General features: G+C 43.4%; 1 protein-coding gene across 5 annotated transcripts in view; it reads right to left on the bottom strand.

Annotated features, from left to right (window-relative positions):
- Piezo2 (piezo type mechanosensitive ion channel component 2) overlaps positions 1-22,987 on the bottom strand; it is a 340,070-nt gene that overhangs the window by 62,199 nt on the left and 254,884 nt on the right. For all 5 annotated transcript variants that reach the window (XR_007594600.1, XM_050157961.1, XM_050157964.1 and 2 more), the window contains 9 exons: positions 21,487-21,782; positions 19,905-20,053; positions 17,866-18,039; positions 8,984-9,189; positions 6,947-7,107; positions 2,879-3,055; positions 2,484-2,609; positions 934-1,134; positions 105-309 (listed from right to left, as the gene is read on the bottom strand). Coding sequence is in view for 4 of the 5 variants with exons in the window: in XM_050157961.1 (XP_050013918.1) it covers positions 105-309; positions 934-1,134; positions 2,484-2,609; positions 2,879-3,055; positions 6,947-7,107; positions 8,984-9,189; positions 17,866-18,039; positions 19,905-20,053; positions 21,487-21,782 (1,695 nt within the window). In the remaining variant the exon portion in view is untranslated. The remainder of the gene's footprint in view (positions 1-104; positions 310-933; positions 1,135-2,483; positions 2,610-2,878; positions 3,056-6,946; positions 7,108-8,983; positions 9,190-17,865; positions 18,040-19,904; positions 20,054-21,486; positions 21,783-22,987) is intronic.

Genomic DNA, 22,987 nt, shown 5'->3' with positions numbered 1-22,987 from the left:
CAGGAATGAGCAGGCACAATCAGTTCCCTGGTGCATCTCTACCTTCTCCGCTGTGCATGGCCTATGGTTGGGATCAGGGCAGACTCCCTGGGCAGAGTGCTCACCTCGGCAGGGGGCAGGTGGGATGCCAATGCAGACGAAGTACTGGAAGGTGATGATGCAAGCCAGAAAGCAGCAGTACTTGGGCCAGACCTCCGCGATGGCTTTTCTTCTGCGTCGATACAAGACACCGATCAGCCAACAGGCATGAATCATGGCATAGAAATCCATCCGCTGTCCAATCACGTTCACCGACATTAGGAAACAGGTCTGTGTAAGGACGGTTAGGAGACAGGAAAGGTTGGGTTTATCAGATATGGAAGGGACACCAGAGACCAGGATTTCTCTGTCTGCACATGCACAGTTCCCCGAGGAGTGTCGCTGTTGAGTGTCTTTTAGCACGAATATGGGAATGCTAGATGATTTACCTCGGAGAGAACTGACTGTGCCTTTCATAGTAATGGCTTCCGCAGTGGCAAAAATGATAGCTATGATGTCCTGGTTAAAATATCACCACTGCAAATTCATTCCATCATTTCCATTATAGATTATCATGATAGAATCCCATTCTTCTGCTCAGCTTATTACTAGTCTCTCATCACCATTTCAGGTCACAAGAGTCTCCCTCACAGTTTATACATTCAAAATGCACATGAAGACAGGAAATCCATTCTATTCTTATTAAGAAATGACAGTCCAGATGTGTTTAGATGGCTCTGGAGACCTAGGGAGCACATGCATTGCTATGGAGTGGGGTACTAACTCCTGGCTTTTGAAAACTCCAACTTAAGCTAAGCAAACGCATCAGCTTCAGTGCAACAGGAATGTGTAACGACTTCAGTGACCAACCAGTCCAAATGAAAAAATAGCAAACACATGAGCAAGAAAACTCACCTCTAGGCCAAACTTGTAGAAGAAGTAGTTTATAAAATATTTGGCACAGTTGATAAGTCCATCATCTAGGTGTAATCTTGTGATGTCATGAAATATAGTTTTGGACACTGGTGCGGTCAGTTTGTTTCGGCCTCGATAGTACTCCTGATGGCGGTAAATGGTGACTTCAAAGGCCAAGATTGCCAACATCAGGAGGTTATTCTACAAGCAGAAAGGGAGAAAGCACATCTATGTATCCCAAAGGCCTCGTGATTTGGTACTTCGGAACAACTACAGGAAATCACCGTATTCAAGTCTGGATGTCTAAAAAGCAATGTCATATTAGATCTCACTGTATTCAGTGTAGCATTGAGCCTATTTCTCTGTCTTACTTACTGAGGACCTAACTTCCTTGTGAAGTGGGAACTGCTGTGGTCGTAGGATCTAGCCTCTCTGGACATAAGACTGTGGTTGTTTCTTTTCCTTGCTTGGTAAGTATATGACACATGCCAAGGGAACAGCATCCAGAGATCCTAGAGGAGGATAGTCTGACCTTGTTTGCAACACTTACATGCAACATATTACAGGGATATCTGGGAAAGTCACTGAGCTGGGGAACAGGATGACAGAGATTGAATTTAACACCTCTGTCCTCTGTCCAGAGAGAGAGAGAGAGAGAGAGAGAGAGAGAGAGAGAGAGAGAGAGCTTGCTGAGAAGCAAGCTCAAGATGGAAAAGTCCTTGTCATAGCAATAGTCACAACAAGAGGGTAGATACATAGATGGCAGAGGCCATCTCTCAGACTTTCCAAATATCAGTTTGTCTTACGTGACAGCTCTTGGGACAGTAACTGTTAGAGAAGATCTAGAAATTACAGAATATGGTGTTTAATACATTTAAAACCCCCAGGTGTAAAGATTTCATCTTTAAGGGTCTTGTCAGCAGTTAGGACAATGGTTAAGGCTTCTTGAGTTATTCATCAAAATGAAATGTACAAAAATGTATAAGAATCTAAACGGCTTTTATTTCATTAAGTCTCAATGATTATTTTCGATCAAAATATGCTATATTACTTTGTAATGTAAATATGTATTCTTTATTAGATGTTCAAGAATCAGAAATTAATAGCAAGTATTTCTTGTAATGCTGTTATATCTCCTTCTTAGAAATAATTACTATTAACAGTCTGGTAGATTTTTATCTAGGGCTTTTCTTTATTTCTAGAAAAGGTTATAATGTGTACAGTGTTAAATTTTTTTCCTTTTTCAAACACTTAACAATGCACGTTGGACTTGCTTCAGGTCTGATGTGCCCACCAACTTTGTCCTTTAACAGCTATACAAGGAGTTGTTGCTGAAGGTGTTGGTGTATTTCAATGAACTGAGCTCAGGCTGCTAAGTTGATTTCTTTCAGCACAAAATAACACTGTATAATACTGATTTTAATGTCTAGTCATTTTTGAGATCTACTAAGAAAACAAAGTTACCATTGGAGGGGTTAGGAAGCATCTAATGGGGAAAGTAACAAACTATAGAGGCCCAGAGGCCCAGATGAGACATAAGAAAGCCTTACCCTCAGGTAGACGAGCAAAGGGGAGGACTTCCTCAGGCCGACCCACTCGGTGGGATCAACAGGGGCACTGTAGAGAAGAGACTTGTTCAGCTCATTAAGGGGTATGTTGGTTTGATTTTCATTGGGCTGGAAAGAAGAGAAAGTGGGATGACAACATCTTATGAGATTGACAGTGTTCAGAATGATCCCCTTCAGCCTTGATCAAAGGGAGTTCTGTGGGGTTGGGAGGGGAAGACCCATTTCACTTGGGGAGGAGTCTCAGGTTAAGAGCAGCTTTCAGTCCACCAAGGGGCCAGAATGGTCCTAACATGGGTGAGGTGAGTTAAGTTAAACAGAATATCTCCCCTGATCCTCTTAAGGTCACTGAGAAAGAACCCCCCAACTTCGAGGCTCACCAAGGAGCAGTTGACAGAAAAGTTCTCAGGCTTAATGGTTTGCAGCTGGTACAGCATTTTGCAGACGATGATCACGCATGTCCAGACAGTGCAGACACTAGAAGCCACGCGGCGGAGTTTGGCATAGGGCAGAGCAAATGCCCAAGAAATCAAAAAGACATAGTTGAACAGAGACACCTGGAAACACAAAATCAGAAATGGGGACAGAAATACGTGGCATGGCACAACATTCACAAGACAGGACAATGTGATTCCAGTTCAGCAAAAACTGGCTAGGTTCTTATGTGTAAGGTACTGTTCTAAGTGTTGGTCATTCCAAGGATATAGGGGCGCTGTGGTCTTAAAGATACTCTATCTCATAAAGCAGACAGACATACAATCAGTATCAATATAATAATAACAGTAGCTAAGTTATATACATAGTTGTAAATGTCCCTATAACAGCATCCTGAAGGGTCCACAGGCTGTGGAAGATACAAAGTATGCTCACAGCCAAGGATACAGAAGCAAAGGATGAAGGCAAGAGGTAGCATGGTGAGGATAGGCCAATGGATAATGGGAAATATTAGGGCTGGTCATAGATGAGGATGGAGATGCAGCTGCAAGTCAAACTTTGACATGTCCCTTTTGAACCATGAAATGGCACATGAACTCACTCTGCAGGAAAAAGGTCTTGTGGCAGAGAGTTTGAAGAGAAGATTTGTAACATATTTGGATAAGTGGCACAGAGGAAATGAAGGCAAAAGGTAGGGCCAGAGCCCAAATCTACAGCAGTGTGGAGAAGCGGAGTTAGGGATTCCATGGCTACATGGAAGTATGTGGTTCTGAGATTGCATTAAAAGGAATACTTGTACTGGATTGGAACAGAAAGTAAAATTAGCTTGACTTGATGGCCAACTAATTTGAGCATGGTACATTAAGGGTAGAAACTGTGAGACATGACATCAGTTTTTTTTTTGGGGGGGGGGAGTCTCAATGGGTGAAATATCACTGCTAATTTTTGAAATATCAAGAATATGCTAATTTAAGGGTAAGGACAATGAGTTCAGCTTGACTATTGGCTCTGAGCCACGCAAGTGTTTATCAAGAAGACAGATGCCTTCGGCTCTAATCAGTCTCCACAGCTCAAAGTTTACTGAAGACTACAGAAGTGCCACTTTCTTCTTCAACCACAAAACATATTAACTTATTTTGATACCTTCTCTCGGGGCTACTAACACTCACAGGTGAAAGTTACAGCATGCACTCACTATAAAACTGAATATGTAGCAGCCATCAAGTTCTGTGACCTATCAGAGAAGAGGCTCCAAATCTGGCTTAGACAATGAAAACTGAGAAAGTGTGAAAATCTGTATGCAGCATGCTGTTGACGACTCTTCTCTTTATTCACTAATCACTACTAGAGGCAAAGATTCTCTCTGAGAATTAAGGGCTGAGATAGTAAGATAGAAAGAGATGACGCCCCAAATTAACCAAAGGAGAAAGATATGCTGTTTATAGGAATATTCAACAACCCAGAAAGTAAAACAAACTGAATGCTGTGTTTTATCAAAACCCTTTGATCCATGAATTGACTCTTCTCCCTTAGCCAAAGGTAGGGTCAATTTGAATGTTAAAGAGAAAATTGTATTAAAGGTATTTACTATGAAGTAAACCTCATATTTCTTTCATTGTATATCTTTAAGGCTCTCTGTATAAAGGCAGTACATGCAATTTGCACTTGTTTTCATTTTCTAAGGGATAAGCAGAGATAGTAAGTCTTAATTCCTAATCGAGTTCAAGGTGAGGATTCTGTGCCCTCGGGGAGCATGTAAAAAACACAAAATCCATAAATGTCCCAGACAAAGCCACACAACAAGCACGCTGAACGGGTGAGCCATGCTGTAATGGGGGTTCCTGGCTTAGCCTAACTCCTGGAGAGAAAGATGGTCCAGCTGCCAGCAATTTGAGTTGAGAACGGAATTATCTAAATAGGAGTGATGTGGGCTGGGGGATTGCAGGCCCTAGGCCTTATAGATGACAGAGAATGTCAGCTGCATTCCCGGAGAAGCAAGCTATCTAATATGAGGGACATGCGATTTGAACCCCACATCTCCCAGATGATCCAGGAATGGCACTCCTGAGGTGGTCTGGGCTATAGTGTAAGGTTCTTAACTCCATGAGAGTATAAGAATAGGAGCTATCCATGACAACATGTTAGGTAGACAGGTCTGATGTGATCCCCTTTACACCCTGGAAAGGATGTCCAGTTGCAACATGGAGGAGGTTTCAGACGGAGAAAAGATGTGTATTTCTTAGTTATATAAAGGGAGAGACGACGTGGGCAATGGGTTGTTTTAGGGCTCACTGGCAGGAGTGTTTTGGGGAACACAAGGCATGAGGTCGTGTACTACCCATCAGAGAAAGCAGTGGGCTGCGGACAGATCAAGGCCTCATCATTTGTGGGTGTAGACTGGCAGCACTGGGCTTCCGGAGCATATACACTCGTCCTCCAGATGGGGAATAGGCAGAGTAGGCTGTGCACAGAGCCTGGAGCCAAAGGGCGACACAGGGAGACAGAGAAGGGAAGGGCTAGGACAAGAGGGCAAAATGTGCGTCACAGGACATGGTCCCCAGTGCCTGGCAAAGGACAGCAGCGAGGAGTCTCTCCAGGGAAGATATCTGTATTGTTATCATCTCACAAATAGGAAAATGGCTTCAGCATGGTGAGCTACATCATTCAACACCAAGCTGGCCCAAATGCCATGCACCTGACTCCAAACTCCTGTTCTCCGGCAGCACCATGAGCTAAGGAAGTCGTGGGCTCACACCATCTCCCTGACAACAAGAGTCTAATGGGATGCTCATCAGAAGTGAATCCGTGTTAGATATGTTTGTTTATGGGCCAGTGAGTATGGTCAGAGGCCAGTAAACTAGAAAGGGACCAATGAGATAGCAGAAAAGAAGCTTTAAGGAGGGGTTGGAGAGGGGACTAGGTATATGTGATATAAAAACAGATAATACCAGAGGAGAAAGGTACAGCGGGAATGGCAGCCAGGGCAATATGAGGAGAAACGGGGGTAGGGGAAAGCAGTCAAAACAAAATATGTATGAAAATGTCATAAGGAAACTTGCTATTTTGTATGCTAATTAATAAAGATATATAAAAACTAATAATAACAACCAGTAAACTATTTGGTCTGCAAACAATCCAGACGGATCAAAATATCCAGGGAAACACTGCTCATCCCTGAGTGTAGCGAGATTCTGATTATCCAGGGATGGGGGCAGAACTGGACGCCACGATGTCCTCTGCATGAAGCATATCCCTCCATTTGTCTGAGGCGCCAAGGCGCGTGGCCTGGAGTGTTGTGGTCGAACTCCCTACAAGCTTCAGGCCGCAGGGTCTTGACCCAGGTTTGAGGGTAAAGATTCTGACTTTTTACCATCTGAAAAGCCATCCAGGAACGTTAGAGGTCTGCAAGAAAGACTGATGCTCGGCTGACGTCATGATTAGAAGTATTCAAAAACTATTTGACGACTAAATTGAATGAAGTTTGTTTCTCCACGGCGAACATGAAGGAATGGTTGACAGAATGATCCTTTCCTTTACCAGGAAGTAAGACAGAAGGAGGAGTCAAGCGTACTGCCGATTTCATACCTTACAGAGAAAGCAAGTGAAATGAACTACCATAAAGAGTTCATTATATTTTGGAACCCGAGTCTACTCCCTGGCAACACAAACTGGAATTTTACTCTTTCCCTCAAAGAGAACTTTGGGAGATATGGGGGCAGAAAGCCCACATGGGGCAGAAAGCCAGCCCCCTACACACACTCCAGGAAGCAGCCTTTGCTGTAAGCCAAGCCGCCTGGAAACTAAGCCACGGGCCTTTCTCCTCCTTTCTCTGTCTCCTTCTCCACTCCACTAACCTTAAGTCCTCTGGATAAGGAAGCCTATACACTCACACGTGTCTTGATCCCTGAAGGCCAGGGGCATTGTAACACGAATGCCACGGATGCTTAGACAGAGGAAACGAGGACCTGCCATGCCCTGTGCAGTCTGGGAGTGCCCGGCAAAAGAAGACTTGCCTCTTTCACGGTCACCCAGATGATGTACGACGAGACGATCTTGATGATGTGCAGCTCCAGGATCCACCACATGAACACCTGCAACTTGTGGAAATACTCCAGGAATTTTAGGAAGAGCACAGTGAGGCGGTCAATCACCAGGAGCCACTTGTTCCTTAGATCTGCAAGGCAGTAAATACAGCCAGGAGCATGACCATGGCCGGTGCTACTAATCAGAGCATCTCTTGTAGCTTTCAGGATGAAATGAGAGGCTGCTCAGTAGTTAGCAGATGCGTGCTATGAGCCTGGAGAGGAAGCACCCAAGACCCCGACCCATGCCATGCTGCTGATTCAGAAGGTAAGTCGAAACACAAGGGAGCATGTTACTATATTGGCCTTATAATTAAATCAGTGCAAAGAACTTTGTCTTGATTTACTTTTGAGACTACGCTAAATGACCCAAGCTCTCGGGAAATAACATCTTTTTCATCAAGCACAAATGACAAATGGGTGGTTAAGGCTCTTCATTTGCCTTTAATAAGTAAGAGCATCAGATCTACTTGTGGGCAGAGACAGCTTGTTCATCCTTAGAATCAGTACGGTTTCATAAAGTGTGTCCAACTTCTAATCATCCTTTTTTTTTTTAAAAAAAAAAAAGATTTATTAGGAATACAGTGTTCTGTCTGCATGTATGCTTTCAGGCCAGAAGAGGTCACCCATTCTCATTATAGATGTTTGTGAGCCACCGTGGTTGCTGGGAATTGAACTCAGGACCTCTGAAAGAGCAGCCAGTGTGCTTAACCTCTGAGCCATCTCTCCTGCCCCTCTAATAATTTTCTTAATTAAATAAACCATTGCATATTTTCTACCTTAGGGGTTCACACCACTGTAGCCTTGGACTGTCAACCTTACCGAAAGCCACAGAGGACAGTTTTGTCTTTCCATGTTTCAGTTCTGGAGCACGTCAACCCATCAGAGATAGCTGTAATGTGACTGTCCTTGGTCTGAACACTGAGTAAGGTTTTAGTTACATCAAAAAAGCCTATGACTCAGGTGGACAGTCAACATAAAGAAACAATTCAGAGGTGTGTACAGCAGAGCAATAAGGGTGTAGGGGGATTTTTGATAAGTCCCTTTTAGAAGAGTCCAAAGTCCTCATTAAAATAGTATAATGAAATCCTAGCCTTAACTACTTGTCTGGCAGAATTGCCCATCCCCCACTGTGGGGTATAATCCAGATGTGAAAAAGGCATCTGGTCCTTATCTTGGGTCTTCTGAGATGAACTGGAGAAAGTAACCGGGCCTCGGGGCATGTCTTCAAGAGTAATTTTTCTTCTTATGTCACATTAGCAGAGATCCAGCTAAGATGTGTACAGCATCTGCCACTTGGCCCAGAGGCCACGCTATGCCACTGTCTGAGAAATATCACAGGGACCAAACTCTCTGTGTTTTGCATCTCTGTCAACTAACATTTATCAACAACCATGTCTATTCCACTCCACTGGTTAGTACAGTTTTGGGAAGAAAGTTGGAGTGGGGGAGGGGAGTCTACTGACAAAAGATGGAGCCCAAAGCACTGCCGGGCACTCAGACAAGTGTGCAATTACACACCACCTTCTCTAGCTCTCACACTGTAAGTGTTGGAGCAGAACTAGCAATGTATGCATATTGTCACTCTCCTTGACGAACCTCAGAACACCTTTCCCAAGAACGAGTCTCTGAAGGTGACATCAGAATTGCCAGTGGCTCTGTGCAGGGGCCTCTAGTGGGACAGGTCCTGTGAGAGGTTCCCACGGGCAGCAGAAACCAGAACACACCCCTCTGGATCTCCCCACAGACACTCTGCCTACCATCATAGATGGTCAGCCAAGCATCTACCGTCTTCCCTTTCAGTTAGACGAAAGGGAGATCATTGCAGTAACTGGGTTATGAATAGTATCACGATAGCAACCAAGACTATTCTTCAACTTTCATTAGACAAAAACACAGACAGGTGCTTGGGAGAAAGTCACTCTGTCATTTATGCCACCACGGCAGGTGAGGAGAGGGGCTGGTTACCTGAGGTTTCCTCCTCCTCCGATTCCTCTTCCTCCTCTTCAGACTCGTCACTGTCTTTCCCCGGCTCACCCTTCTCTGCCTTCTTGGCACATTCTTCTGGCCTCTCCGCCCCAGGCTCCACCACTTTCTGCCCCTCAGGCTTCTCCAGGCTGGTGGTCATATTCATAATGGCTAAGTCTGGGAGGCTGCCTTCAGGGTGGGCCAATCTGTGGGCAGAGAGCAGCCGAGTGAGGAGGGGAAAGCGAGCCAGGAGGGTGCAGTCAAGGGGCAAGTAATGGAGGCCAAACCAGGGCAAATCGGTACGTGTACAAAGACCTTGTGCCATGGGCATTAGCATCTCATCGTGTTTTGTAGGTTTGTTTAAGTTCTTTCTAAACATAAACTGTCAACTCAGCTTTGTTAGGTTTTCTTATTCAGGTGGTAGTGATTGGTCAGGAAGGAGAGCTATTAGCACCTAAACTTGACATTTTTTCCTGGAGGAAAAAAATGGTCAGAATTTAGGATGTAGAAGCATGAAATGGCGTCATGAAGAGCAAGCATTTCATGGCTTCACAGGGGGACTTACTCATTCTGGTGGATTGGTAATTTTTTCTTGATGCTGCTCAAAGTAATTGAGATAGAAAGGAAAGAGAAGGAGGTGAGAACATAGGAATTATAAGGAGGTCAGAGATCACATATCATGCCATATATCATCCACTATCACATAGGGGTGTGCCAGGTGCGGGGACGACCTAATGCCAAGTGCATTCCAGAATGGTACTCGTAGTGGGCTTTCCCTAGGAGTCAAGGCTCAGCAGCTGATCTGAGTGGACAGAACGATTGGTTTATAAGGGAGAGGATTTAGAGACTCCCCAGTGAAAAGGCATCATGCTCTGTTAGCAAGGTTTCGAACCACCTTGCAGGAACCACGTCATTCACAGGTTACGTAAGGCTTTTTCAAATGATTAAATAATGTACGCTCTCAGCCAGCCTTGGCATTGGCTAATCTCATGCTACCAGCGGCTAAAGCATTTGCGAGGAGAGCCACGCACTTCCTGGAGTGGTTACTGCATCTGCATCACATCTCATCTGGGGACCACTGATGTGCGCTGTGGACTGGAAGCTGCAGGGGATTCTAGAGGAGCCAGAGCCAGAGCGAGAATGCAGCGGGTGGGGATTTACGGCCCTGACAGCAGCCTGGTCCCACACCTTCCGTCACAGCAGACAGCACAAGTGAGAGCTTCGTCCCACACTGTAGTTTTGAGACAGAATATTGTGTTGCTCAGGCTGCCCTCGAAACTCCCAGGCCAAGCAATCCTCCCTTAGCTACCCAAGTGTCTGGGACTGTGGGCATGTACCATGTGCCTAATTTCCTAATTACTTCAAAAAAATGGGAAGCTCTTTATTCTTATTTAGGTGACTGTTATAAAAGACACTGTAGATAATATAGAGCATTTTATGAACACGTAGTCCGGAAATGCTAATCATTTCTTCCATTTGTAATAATTATTCTGTTGGTTTCAACCTGGTTATGGCAGAATAGACAATACTATCCTACAAACAGGATTGGAGAATCTCAGAAAATTATTTACCTTTTCTAAAATTTGGTTAATTTTTATATCAAATAAGTAGATTTGTTTGGATAAATTCTAAGATATCTTCATTGACAGCATACTTAAAAACTCATCTATGGTTTGAAGGTAATGCCGGCTTGAGTCCGCATTGCCCTTGGGCTTTTAGATAGTACCATAGAAAGACATTCTCCTTGACAGGGGTCAAGCAGGTAGATTACAACATGCCAGGAGCAAACTGCTAATTTAAGGCAGAAAAAGTGTCTGAGGAAGAGTTCAGCCTAGGGGTGTGGCTGGGCATGGGGGCGTGGCCGAGGGTGGATGGGAATATGGCTGGGGATAGGCTTATGCTGACATCCTACCCATGACTTAAATTAGCTAACTCATATTTTCAATTGCTGGAAAGCTGATTAGTTTTAAAACTGCAACAATCACGCTCTTTTCCGACGGCAATGCTGTGCCTTCATATTAATAACATCTGCCGGCCGATCTGGCAGGGCTCTGTGTGAGATGCATTTGGGTGCAGCAGCAATCTGGTGTCAGAGTCACCAGCACGCACGTACTCTGGAACTGCTGCGGGCCTCCACTGTATACGTAGGAGGGGATCTGTCATGAGGACAAAGACTTCGGTCATTCATCCTACAGAACTGGTGATCTCGGATTACATTTTAAAGATGGTATAAACTTTGAAGGGACAAGATAATTCTCTAATAATCCCTGCTATTTGTGGAATGAGACTCCTAGTCATGAGACTGTTTCTAGTCATGGTGAAATGTCTTCAGTAAAGACCCCCTCCCCTCCCAAACTGCTTGGATCAGCTAGGTCATACTGAGAACACCAGTTAAATGAAGGCAGTAGAGCCAGATTCGGAACTGGAGCTTTTGGAAGTAGCTCTATACTGATTTCCAGACACTTCTTCACAAGTGCTCTGGGCCAGACCAAGTTGAGAGCAGAAGAGCGCTGGGCTCCGCCACTCATGCTTGCTGCACTCTGATCTAATTCATGAGGGACGACAGGGGAACATCCGGGTAGTGTCCGAAGCATGTCACTTTATGTCTTAGGATGGGTAACAAAAAAGGAAAAGGGAAGAGACACACACTGGAGCTTGGTAACCCTCTGAGGTTTTCGTTGACTGTTTTCTTTCACTATATATTGAGGAAAAGGTGTGCGCATGAAACACGCATAATGAAAATATGTTAAATGCACAGTTGGTTGGAGCATCCTATTTTAAAATCACTTTTCAGATCTCTCGTTTTTATCTTTATCATACTGTTTTTTGAGAATATAATCAAGAAGAATGCCAAAGGCCTGTGTTCAGCATCAGAAAGCCTGGGACAGAACCTCCTAGTAGAAAAAGTCTCTACCTACATGGCTTGGTGAATTAGTGGGCCTGCCTCCTTAGCCTCAGTCTGCTTAACTGTAGGATGAAAAATGTTGGGCCTACTTCATAAAATATGGAATATTTTGAAAATTAGGGCGGTTTCTGTGAATGACTCACATCAGGAGGAGTTATGCAGGAAAAATTTTAAGGCAAAGCCCCCATCTTCTAAGGAGAGATTTTCATGCTTGGGTGTGGTCGCCTGCATTATAAATTCATCCTCGTGAAAATCAGGGTTCAGCATGTGTAAGGGTCCTCTCACTGAAGGGCAGTGGAGAAGATGCTAAACATGGGTGATGATTCTGCTGCCCGAATCTGCACATTTAAGAAAACCCTTCTCGTGGAAGATGCCCAGTGTTTGTTCTTTATGCTTTCTCACGGCTCTGTGCGGAGCTCTCAGTCTCTGCAAACTCAGGGCCCAGGGCTGGAGGAACTGACTGACCTCTGCTACACCAGCAGCTGGATTGGTCTCCAGAAAAGCTGATGTCCCTTCGAGCCAGAGAAGGCCACCCCAGGGAGACAGTCCCTGAAACTTCAGGCTGCAGAGCTCATAATGCTTGTCCTTCTTTACCAGTTTCACAGAGTGTTTTACTGCCCAGAGGACAGGCTTTTTCCTGGGACACCAGACAGATGTGGGATGACTCTGGGGAGTCTTCCTCCTGCCTCCTGACATCACACCACTTCACACATCTGTCTTCACAAAAAGTTCATTTCACTTTCTTACATTTTCTTTCTTTCTTTTTCCCAGTTGTTCTTGTATCCTTGTTGCCATTCATCCATCTGTGCATGTGCGTGTGCGTGTGTGTGTGCGTGTGTGTGTGTATGTGTGTGAGCATAAAGGGATTGTGAGATTTACACTCTTGAGCTATGGGCTCCTCACTATTAATTTTGGAATAAAAATGTTTATACCCTTCACACCACAACAAGGCAGATGACTTTCCTCTTTATTTATTAACCCAGCTCTTTCCTTTATGGGCTGTGTATATCCCGCTCCACCTGTTTTGCAGTTTTTATTCTTAGTGTGTATTCTGGGGACTCCGCTGGCAGGCAGCAATCTTGTCCTGCTCCAATCACCTCCTCTGCTTTGTGCGTTTTCACACCACAACTCAATGACTATTAGTGAGCACATTCTGTGCCCTGGAGACACTCTCTGCAATGAACCAAATTGTGTGATGTGAAAGGCATGGAGGTTTAACTCAGTACTAGGACTAGGCTCTGAGAAGCTGCGTATTAAGCTGGCTTCCATGAAAGAAAATGGAAACCGGCCATTGTAAAATCCCTTAGTCTAAATTCTATGAACTATCCTAAGTGTGTGAAATACACGTCATGCTCGCCCCGCTTGCAGGGATAAGAAGCACCTGAAGTTTGGGAAGGAGGCACACTGTACATCTGCAGGGTTCACAATATTAGCAACACCTGAAGTTTTTGTACAGAACCAGTACACCGTCAGAAAGACTGTATTCACACAGAAACAGCTGATCTGTGGATTTAGCATCACATCGTACATGTATGTGTCCCATCTTACATGTATAGCACTGAGTTCTCTGCATAGAATTCAGAGAGGTTGTACATTTCTGCTTCTACACCATGGAATGAATGACTTCATTCCTGAGAAAATATTCGACTTTATATTTTGTCAATTTTTCCACAATTTAATAAAATGATTCTACATCTTTTCCAAGTGGCCCAGTGCATGCTACCTTCTTTAACCACATATTTTGGAGAATGTAATATCTGTCTGGTATTCTATATGTACATATTATATATATATGTGTGTGTGTATCTCTTTTTTCAAATCTACGAACTCATTTTTCTAATCGCATTTTTCTCCTTATAAAATAACACTGGACCTAAAATATCTGTGATGAAGGGCTCATCCTGCCATTTGAATTGGGTAAGAGGTTCAACTAAAATTCAGACATGCTTTAAAGATAACATGAAGCACGTGTTTTGAAATGAGGGTCAAGTGTATTTGATTAATGTTTCCTCTTGGGGGTATATTAGCCTTTCTTCTGACTTTCTCCACGGATGAGAGATTTCACTGAAAGAAGATGATGGTAAAGCTGGAATATTTGGGCATTTTAATTATTAGGGGTGAGTCTGATATTGATACATATCTTCTATTAAGATAAGTGATGTATGCTTTATGAAAAACAGCAAGCAGACACTTATCTTTTGTCTGGACACGGGAATTAAGCAGCTGGTAAAGATCCCCAACTAGAGTGAATCCTTCTCTAGTCAGCAGCTAGGATTTTCTGAGCTGGAATTTTCTCTCACGCTGGCTTCCAGCAGATGCCAGACAGTCCTTGTACAATGTTTATTTCTATTTGCTCAAGTGACACTCATTGTAAGGGAAAACGATGCTTAGTTTGTATTTCCTGTGGTGTGGGGACACACTGTGAATTCTATGGATGGAAACAAAAACCCTTCTTTAATAGTTTGATCTTTCTCGTAGAATTGTATTTGGAAATTGATTTGTTAAAAACCACATATCACCGTGGCCATTTTCTTCAACTAATGAGTAGGGCTGAGGGTTCAGCGATGTGGCATCTTCTGTGTACAGCATAGGGCATCCAGACCCGAGGAGCTTACACCTCTAGCAAGGGAGCTAAGACAAGCAGGGTTCTGGAAGGAAAGCCTGAGAAACTGCCGCAGGAGACTGGAGGGAGGGCAGACAGGTGCCAGCAGGATGTTGGCATTGTTGGGATTGTGTGGAGGAGGCAGTTCTTGAGCTGAGCTCTCGATTTTATGATCAGTGAGGTGTCAACCTCTCAGGGAAGGCTTGAACAGAGAACAAAAGCAATGGGCTGTAGAAGTCGGGACCCAGACCAAATACTGAGCGCCAGCTGAAGACTCTGGGCCACCTCCACAGCCACTGTACAGCACCATTTGGCACGACCACCAAAATGGCTTGGCTTGCGAAGTGCATCCGTGAGCATACCTGAGGTCACCGTCCACTGAGGACACCACTTTCAATTCATAAAGTGGCAAAAGGTTTAACATATGAGAAAATATTTTTTTAACTAAAAAGAAGAGAGAAGACATCAGCATACCCACCTATTTATTATTAGATACACGCGACCATTGACCTTGGCATGGCTGCGCGATGAGATGGGAGCGCAAGGATGCAAGGGGAGACAGGTGGGAGAGAAAGAGGAGACAGTTAGACAGAGGCCGTGGAGGAGCCTGTCGCTTAGGCGTTAGGTGAGTGTTTCATCACCCACACAGATCCTGTGCCTCGAAGAAAAGTCCAGGCAGCAAGATTCAGGAGCATTGTGAAGTCAGATGCACCCAGGAAAAATGCCCAGTGACCACATTCCCCTTCTGCCTCCTCCCTCCCATCTCACAGACTTTATTAAAGAGTACTGATGCTTCACTTTGAAGATACACATTACCAAAGACAAAACTAGAATCTGAAGGATCAGCTTTTGCTCCTTTTTCAGATTTAAAAATATTCCAAGTCAATCTCTTTTCTTTACAGTCTTTAAAACTTAAGCTAAAATGTATTTAATATTTTCTAACATAAATCATAAATAATTTGTAATGATATCAAAGTAATTTAAGTGGCTCTTAGAAAATTATTATTACATAAAGTGTATTATTGCTCTGTCATGTGTTATCGGTTGGTAAGTAAAATGATATTTCTGAGATTGCCTACTGAGAAATTACAAGTTTTTCTTATGCATGCATATACATTCTTTTTGTAATTCTAACTATAATTTCTGAAAGGATAAACACAGCAAATTCTACTTCATCTGCAAGTGCTCTTTGCCTACACTGCATATGCTCATGCACACACGCGCACACACACACGCACACACACACACACACACACACCAGAGTTGTACAAGACAGCACTAGGTAAACAAGACGCCAATGGAAACAATATTGCTGAAACCAACTTACTAAGAAGAGCCCATTATTCCCCATCTGCAGCCAGTTTTATCACAAAACTAATAAAGCAAACAGGTAAGAGAAAGCTAGCAGGGAAGTCGATTCCAACTCTAAACATACTTATTTTTCCTCACCACTGGGATCTAAAATGTAGTCATTGATTAGAACTCAGGACAATAACTTACTGGAAGGTAAAAATTATCAGTAAGAAAAATATAATCAGAGAGAATTTTTTAAAAAAATGATGTACATACCAAATATTTAAATTCAACTTTTGTGACTTTTCTAGAACACTCTTACAGAAAACTTCATAACACCAAGGTTATTTGATTTCTGTAAGGACCTAGAGAACAAATTTTGTTTTTAGATCTGAAAGGGAAATCCCAAGCAACTCTTCAACACTTCCCCTTTTCTGATGCTCCTAAGTTTTCTTGGAAAAGTCGCCACAAACAGGAAGAAAGGGAGCGGTGATCTCGAAGGGGTTGCATCATTTAGGGCTGCTGTCTCTAACTGGTTGACAGGCCAGTATTGTATTGCTGTAGTTGTAGAAAGTAGACAGCATGTATGTGTCACGGGAAGTAACATGCATAACAGGCCCGGCAGTACACTTGTCCTTCAAGGGAACTCTGGGCTAAATTCAAGTTTTACATACACACTCAGTCTGAATCTTTTTTAGGCAGTGTCTTAGTTAGGGTTACTATTCCTGGAAAGAAACACCGTGAGCAAAAGCAACTTGGGGAGGAAAGGGTTCATTTCCCTCACCGTTCCATGTAAGAGTTCATCATTGACAGCAGTGTGGACCGGAGCTCAAGCAGGGCAGGAACCTGGAGCGGGGAGCTGATGCAGAGGCCATGGAGGGGAGCTGCTTAACTGGCTCCCCATGTTTTTCTCAGCCTGCTTTCTTATAGAGTCCAGGACCCCTTACTTGGGATGACCCCACCCACAATGGCGTGGGCCTTCCCTGTCAATTACAAATTAAGAAACCGCCCTCCAGACTTGCCTGCAGCCTGATCTTAATGGAGGCATTTACTCAATTGAGGCTTACTCCTCTCTGATGACTCTACTTGGGTCAGGTAGACAAAAAACGGCCAACACAGATAGGTGACTAGTCTGGTAAAAGCTTTGTTGAGCCTTTTGTCTTCCATAAAACTGTGGTTCTGAAAACATTTACTCTTCCATACAAATTATATCCTATTTGACGATATATCAGCAAACCAACCCAGACACACGACAATAAGGACAACAGTGACAGAAAGCTTCAACAAACAGGAAGAAATTTTAAAGAGAAGAAAATACTCCTTGAAGGGAAGAGAGTGCTTTAGGAACAAAATGAATTTTAAGTCATTATTAGCAATGGTCAACAGTTAAATCTCACAAATGTAAGCGTTCTCTATCCCTCCTTCCCCCATTTTTGTTTATTTGGGTTTTGTTTGTTTATTTGTTTTAATTCACTTTGTAGTCTAGTTTGGCCTTGAATTTGTGGCTGCACCTCCTCCTTTGTCAACCTTCCTAGTGATGGGATTACAGGCAGGGGTCACCCATGTCAAGCTTGAAACCTATTTCTAAATTATTTGACAATGACTGTTGAAGAATTGCTGAGTATACTTAAATTAAGCATGCATATTATCAGAATTCAATAGTAAATAGTTTTTAGCTGTAGGCATCATAGCAACATCAAAGAACATGAAGTCGTAATATTTTCTAATAATTGACAAGTGTCACTGATGAACGTTTTCCCTCCATCAAGCTGTCTTTGATATCCCTTGAGTTCTAATGACTACTCAGTGTCGAGTACTGACTATCACTGAAGGAAGTGGGATAGTTTCTGTGGCCCACTCTGTCCCCACGGAGCAAATTCTCAAAGGGCATCTTGTGACTCTGTTGCCTGGGACACACACACGCACGCACACACACACACACACACACACACACACACACACACACACACACACCAGTGAGAAGTTCAAGGTTGAAAGTCCCAGTGAGAGTGCTGGATTTGGCTTCCCACTGAAGCCGGGTACCAGCACAGATGGGAGACGCCGCTTCTTTGATTTGCTCACCTGTAGATGGTGGCGTCTTCTTTGCTGGGGATAGACTTGAGGTCTGTGAGTTCCAGGAACCGGTCATGGAAGTAGTGGAGGTGAAGGATGCACACCAGCAGAAAGGAAGTGGGGATGAAAATGCGTGTGAACAGCTCCGCTACCGTGAACTGCTTCAGACCGAGATCCTCAAGCCTGTGGAAGAAGACAGAACAAAAGCAGGGACCTTTCTGAGGGAGGCACTTCCGGCCAGCCTCTCTCTCACAAGCCACAACAGCATTTTCTGCCTTGACCACTTATAACTACTCCCTACTATTTGTACCGATCCAACTAGCTTGTCTTCACAGCAGTCAGTAACAAGTCCCTGTAGATCAATTCAGCAGCCACATCTCTGCCCTTATTTTGTATTCGAACACGCGGACTCTTCTAATAGTTTTGGGGTCAACACATCACATATCTCTGGCTTTTCCTTCAGCCCCCACCTCCTTCTTTGTACTGTACATAGCAACTGAAATCCATTTGACTCAGTTGGGGTACCTTTTCTTGTGCTCTTCTTGGCTGACGTCATCATCCCCCCACGAATTTACCCACGTTTCTGTTGCCAAAACGAAAATGCTGACTAACCAGACCCATATTCCTACTGGAAAGCAGCGGTACCAGTACCAGCCTTGGCTTCCCTCTTTTCCTTGGCAAAGCCATTCTCCACTCTGGCCTCTCCTGAACCACTCAATGGGGCAGACGTCTGCCTCGTGCGAAGTTTAGCCATCTGAAAGCATCTCCGTTTCCTAACACACTCCTGTAGGCTTGTTTCACCCCCTAAGTGCCTCTGGACCACTCCCCCACCAGCACACACACAACCATTACCTGTCTTCCTTCTCCTCGGTCTGAGGAGGATCCTGTCTTTCTCACAGGACAGTTGCTAAGCGCATGTGATGTGACTTTGTTCCTGCTCCCCACAAGTCCCATTCCCAAAGAAGCTTCCAAGATTTGAAGAAAATTCCAGCAGGAATAAAATACAAACTGCTTACTGTACCTGACCTGGACTTCGGTTGTGCCCTCTCACCTCTCTTGCTGTCTTCTTGCTCTCAAATGGGAACTTTCCTTCATCCCTTCTGTACCCACAACCATTTCTATCCTGCCTTCGGGCCTTTGTATCTGCTCTACTTTCTGCCTAGGATGCTCTCCCACATCCTAGACTCAAAAATTCCAGTTTTCTCAGAACAGTTTGGCTTCTGCGCACCAGGTAGAATTTAAAGGACCCCCTCACCGAAGAATTGTGAGACCACCATGCCATTTACTTCTCCTGCAGCCTTCCAGCAGCCTAGGGTTTCCTTCACAATTAATGCATGTTTTAATGCACTTACATGCATCACAGTAGATTGATTATTTTGGCTTCCCAGGCTTCAATTCCCTTTCTTATTTCCTATTGTATCCCCGACACAGGACAAGTATTCAAAAAGCATCTATAGTGAATCCGTGTGGTTGTATTTGTCTCATCACACACATCTCTTGACACCTCCACATTTTCAGATCAAGACGCAGCTATAGCTGGATTTCTAAACTAATCCCAGGGATTTGTAGGAGAAGATCAGAAAGACTGATCTGTTGCCTGCGGTCGCGTGCAATCACGTCACTCTGGGGCAGCAGCCCGGCAGGAATGCCTTTTCCTGTGGCACCAAAGAGTCTAAGCCTAGACACGGTGAAGAGGCAAGTGCACTCATGAGCCTCCCATAGGCTGGAAAACTACGTGCTGCTCTGGGGAGCAGAAGGCATGGCATTTTACAAGGCAGCTGTGTTTCCCACGGGATGGACGACTAAAAATCATCTTTCATTAAAAGGGGGCTGAAAAATCTTTTGCCGGCTAGCCATTATGGACCCTTCACTTACATTTCAAGCTCAGACTTTGACAGAGGGAACACAGGAGAAGGGGGCTCTCTAATTTGCCTTTGAAGACCTTCCAGACCTTCACAGCATCACGTTTTCCTAAAATTGTGCCCCGGGAGCGTCGACATGTGTGGCCCCTTTCCCGTTCCATCCCATCCCAGGCACGGAGCCCTTACTTTTCTTTCTTTAAGCCGGTCATGTTTTGCCACAGGCCTGGGAAGTTTTCAAACTGGTAAGTGTATATAAAGATGAGCACCAGCATGGTATAAATGACCACCGACATCCAGAAGTATTTCAGAATTTTCCTCCACCATTCATAGTGAACCTGCAAATCAGACAATGGAAAGTAAAGGAAACAAAAAAAAAATACAGAAAAATAATTGGGGGGAAAAAGGCTCATATAGGCATCTGGCTTAATTAAGCAAGGCATGGAACACATATAGGAATCTTTGAAGTGAAGTCTATTTTAGTTTTAGGTTTTCTAAGGTTCTTTTGGCAGTTTAGTTGTGTTGCTAGGCGTTAGAACTGCAGCTGAACTAGCCATAGCTAACTGCGTCTTTGTATAAGTTGCCGGTTCCAGCTTCTTCTCCATGAGCACATGCTTCACAGAGTTCCGAGACAGTATCCAGAAGCCTCTCAGCACATCTCATCTCTAGGAGACCAAGTGATGGCAGCCATGATTTTTTTTTTTTTTTGGTGTTTACAGTAAACTGCACTCATTTTGAAATTCAATATTGTATTTAATGAGCAAAAATGTGAAATACTCATTAGAGGACATTTCTTCCTTCTTCTTGAATACCTCAGAGGTATTCAAGAGTTCACCAATTTCTGCTGAAAACATTTTCAAACTCTCATTATCACATCTAAAGAAGCCTTGCTATGGTGATTGTCAGGTGTTCTGTTGGATGCCTGAAAGAATACTGTAGTTACTCTAGCCTGTGTCATTGGGCTCCCTTCTCAAATCAGGTCAAACAAAGTCTGTGAAGAGGTCAACTCATTTGAATATCATTAGTTTATGCTACCAAAGCTCTTGCTCTCTCTCTCTCTCTCTCTCTCTCTCTCTCTCTCTCTCTCCCTGTCTCTCATACACACACACACATGCACAAACCACTTCCTGACCCCAAAACCTGCAATATGAGCAAACTGGAGAATCCTTAATTACTTAAGGTTATTCACACATTGCTCTTAAATTATTAAATGTTAAAAATATGATCTAATTACAAAGATAGTTTTCCAATCAATACATTTTGGAAAACTTAGGAATTTTTATTTTTAAGTTTTAAAGAATTTAAAATAAAAATATCTAAACTAGTTCTAGTTTTATCCCTACCATGGGTTTTTCACTTTTAAGTGCAGAAGATGACACCTGATAGCAGAATGGCTGTTTCCACTGCATGGAAGTTCAATACGGTGTATAGACTTTGATTTATTTTTTTAATATTGGTATGTTATTTTTCTCTGCTAGTTATTTTCCATAGTTAATAAATATTATTCAAGGGTTTGAACTATCAGCTATAGAATAAAGGAGTGATATACTTAAATACCTAAAAGTTTATTTTAGTTTATATTGCTGTGGGACAAAGGATCAAATAGAAATGAAAAAAAAAGTGAGAGAATCCATTGATTCTAAGTCATTCTTGACTTCAGGATTCTGAGTGTCATCATTTTCTAAAATATGGTTATCTTTAAGAGAGAACTCATCTCTACTCACAGATCACGTGTGAGAACTAAAACCTTGGGTACATAATGTTTACCTACCTGGTACAAGGCCACACAGAACAGGAACAGCACCATGTAGATGATTTTGTACATGACGATTTTCCCCTCAAAGCTGACGAAAAAGAACATGCCCCCGCACACGTAGATCCAGTATTTAGTGAACAGGGCCACCACCAGATTGCCTAGCACCTTCATGATATCCTGGTCATCATCTTCTTCCACTTCCTCCTCCTCCTCCTTCTTTAGCTCATGCCGTTCTTCCTTTATTTCCTCTTCCCCTTCTGCCTTCTCTGGGGCCTCTCCTTCTACTTGTATATCTTGGAGTTCCTCATCGTCTAAACAGAAGACCACGTCGTGAGTCCTGGCTACAGCCATGCTTTGGCTCCGGGTGGTGTACGGGGGCATGGAAGCATGTGCTTTCTGAGTTATTAAATGACTTTCGATTCCTCTAAAATATAAGGCAACACTGACAACTGATTGAGAGCTCTTATGACTTTCTTAAAATGGAGTATAGAAAAGAGTATTGTATGCTAATCTCTCTGTAGCACCTTTGACATCTTCAGTATATCGAGGGTCAGACAGTGGAAAGATGAAGTGTAACCATAGTCAAAATCACACTATGAGGCTATTTCTGATTCTATTTGTTTCGTGACAATAGACAGCAACAGAAGCAGGGTAAGAATGTGACCAGTGCTAGCTGTCTTAACCCAAAGACTTAACTAACTAGAGGCATAAGAGTTAAGGCCAAATACAATTTATTATTAAATTGTAATTGTAATTATTATTAAGATAAGCCTAAAATAATTTTTTTTTTGGTTTTTCGAGACAGGGTTTCTCTGTGGTTTTGGAGCCTGTCCCGGAACTAACTCTTGTAGACAGACTGGTCTCGAACTCACAGAGATCCGCCTGTCTCTGCCTCCCGAGTGCTGGGGTTAAAGGCGTGCGCCACCACTGCCCGGCAAGCCTAAAATAATTTAACAGCTTGGTATGATAGGAAAATTTCATCTTCATTTAAACTATGCTGCTATCTAGGAAATTGTGTCAAAGTTACCTTCACTATCTTTTTAAAGCTACCTACATTTGAATAATTTATTCAAGAAACCAGTGGCTTCCCAGAGTGAGGGGAGTAAAACTGAGTTGGGGGTTAGATTGTTTATGCTAAATTAACCGTTCTTTACTAAAACTGAGAAGCTTTCATCATTGCAATGAATAGACATTCAAGCTCAGATAGGCCACGTTTAAATCTTAGGGGGTACTGTTTCTGAAATAAGAATCAAAGTTGGGCTTAATAACAACTAAACAAACAATATTCGCTGGTCTGTGCTGGTTTTCTGTGGTTTACTGCATTAGGGTTGCCAGCCCAGCTTCTCTAAGTACTGATGCTACTTAACTTCACATGGTGCTACTTAACTTTTTTTTTTTAAATTAGTTTATTTCTAATTATTTGTGAGTGTGACAGAGGAGGATATGTGTGCATGAAAGCAGATGCTGGCAGAGGCCAGAAGAGGGCAGCAGATCCCCAAGAGCTGGGGTGACAGTT

Source organism: Alexandromys fortis, unplaced genomic scaffold (genome assembly GCF_014885135.2).
Source record: "Alexandromys fortis isolate MF-2015 unplaced genomic scaffold, M_Fortis_MF-2015_v1.1 scaffold_94, whole genome shotgun sequence".
Classification (NCBI taxonomy): Eukaryota; Metazoa; Chordata; class Mammalia; order Rodentia; family Cricetidae; genus Alexandromys; species Alexandromys fortis.
The sequence above is the reverse complement of the archived record's forward strand: the minus strand, read 5'-3'. Positions and strand labels throughout refer to the sequence as shown.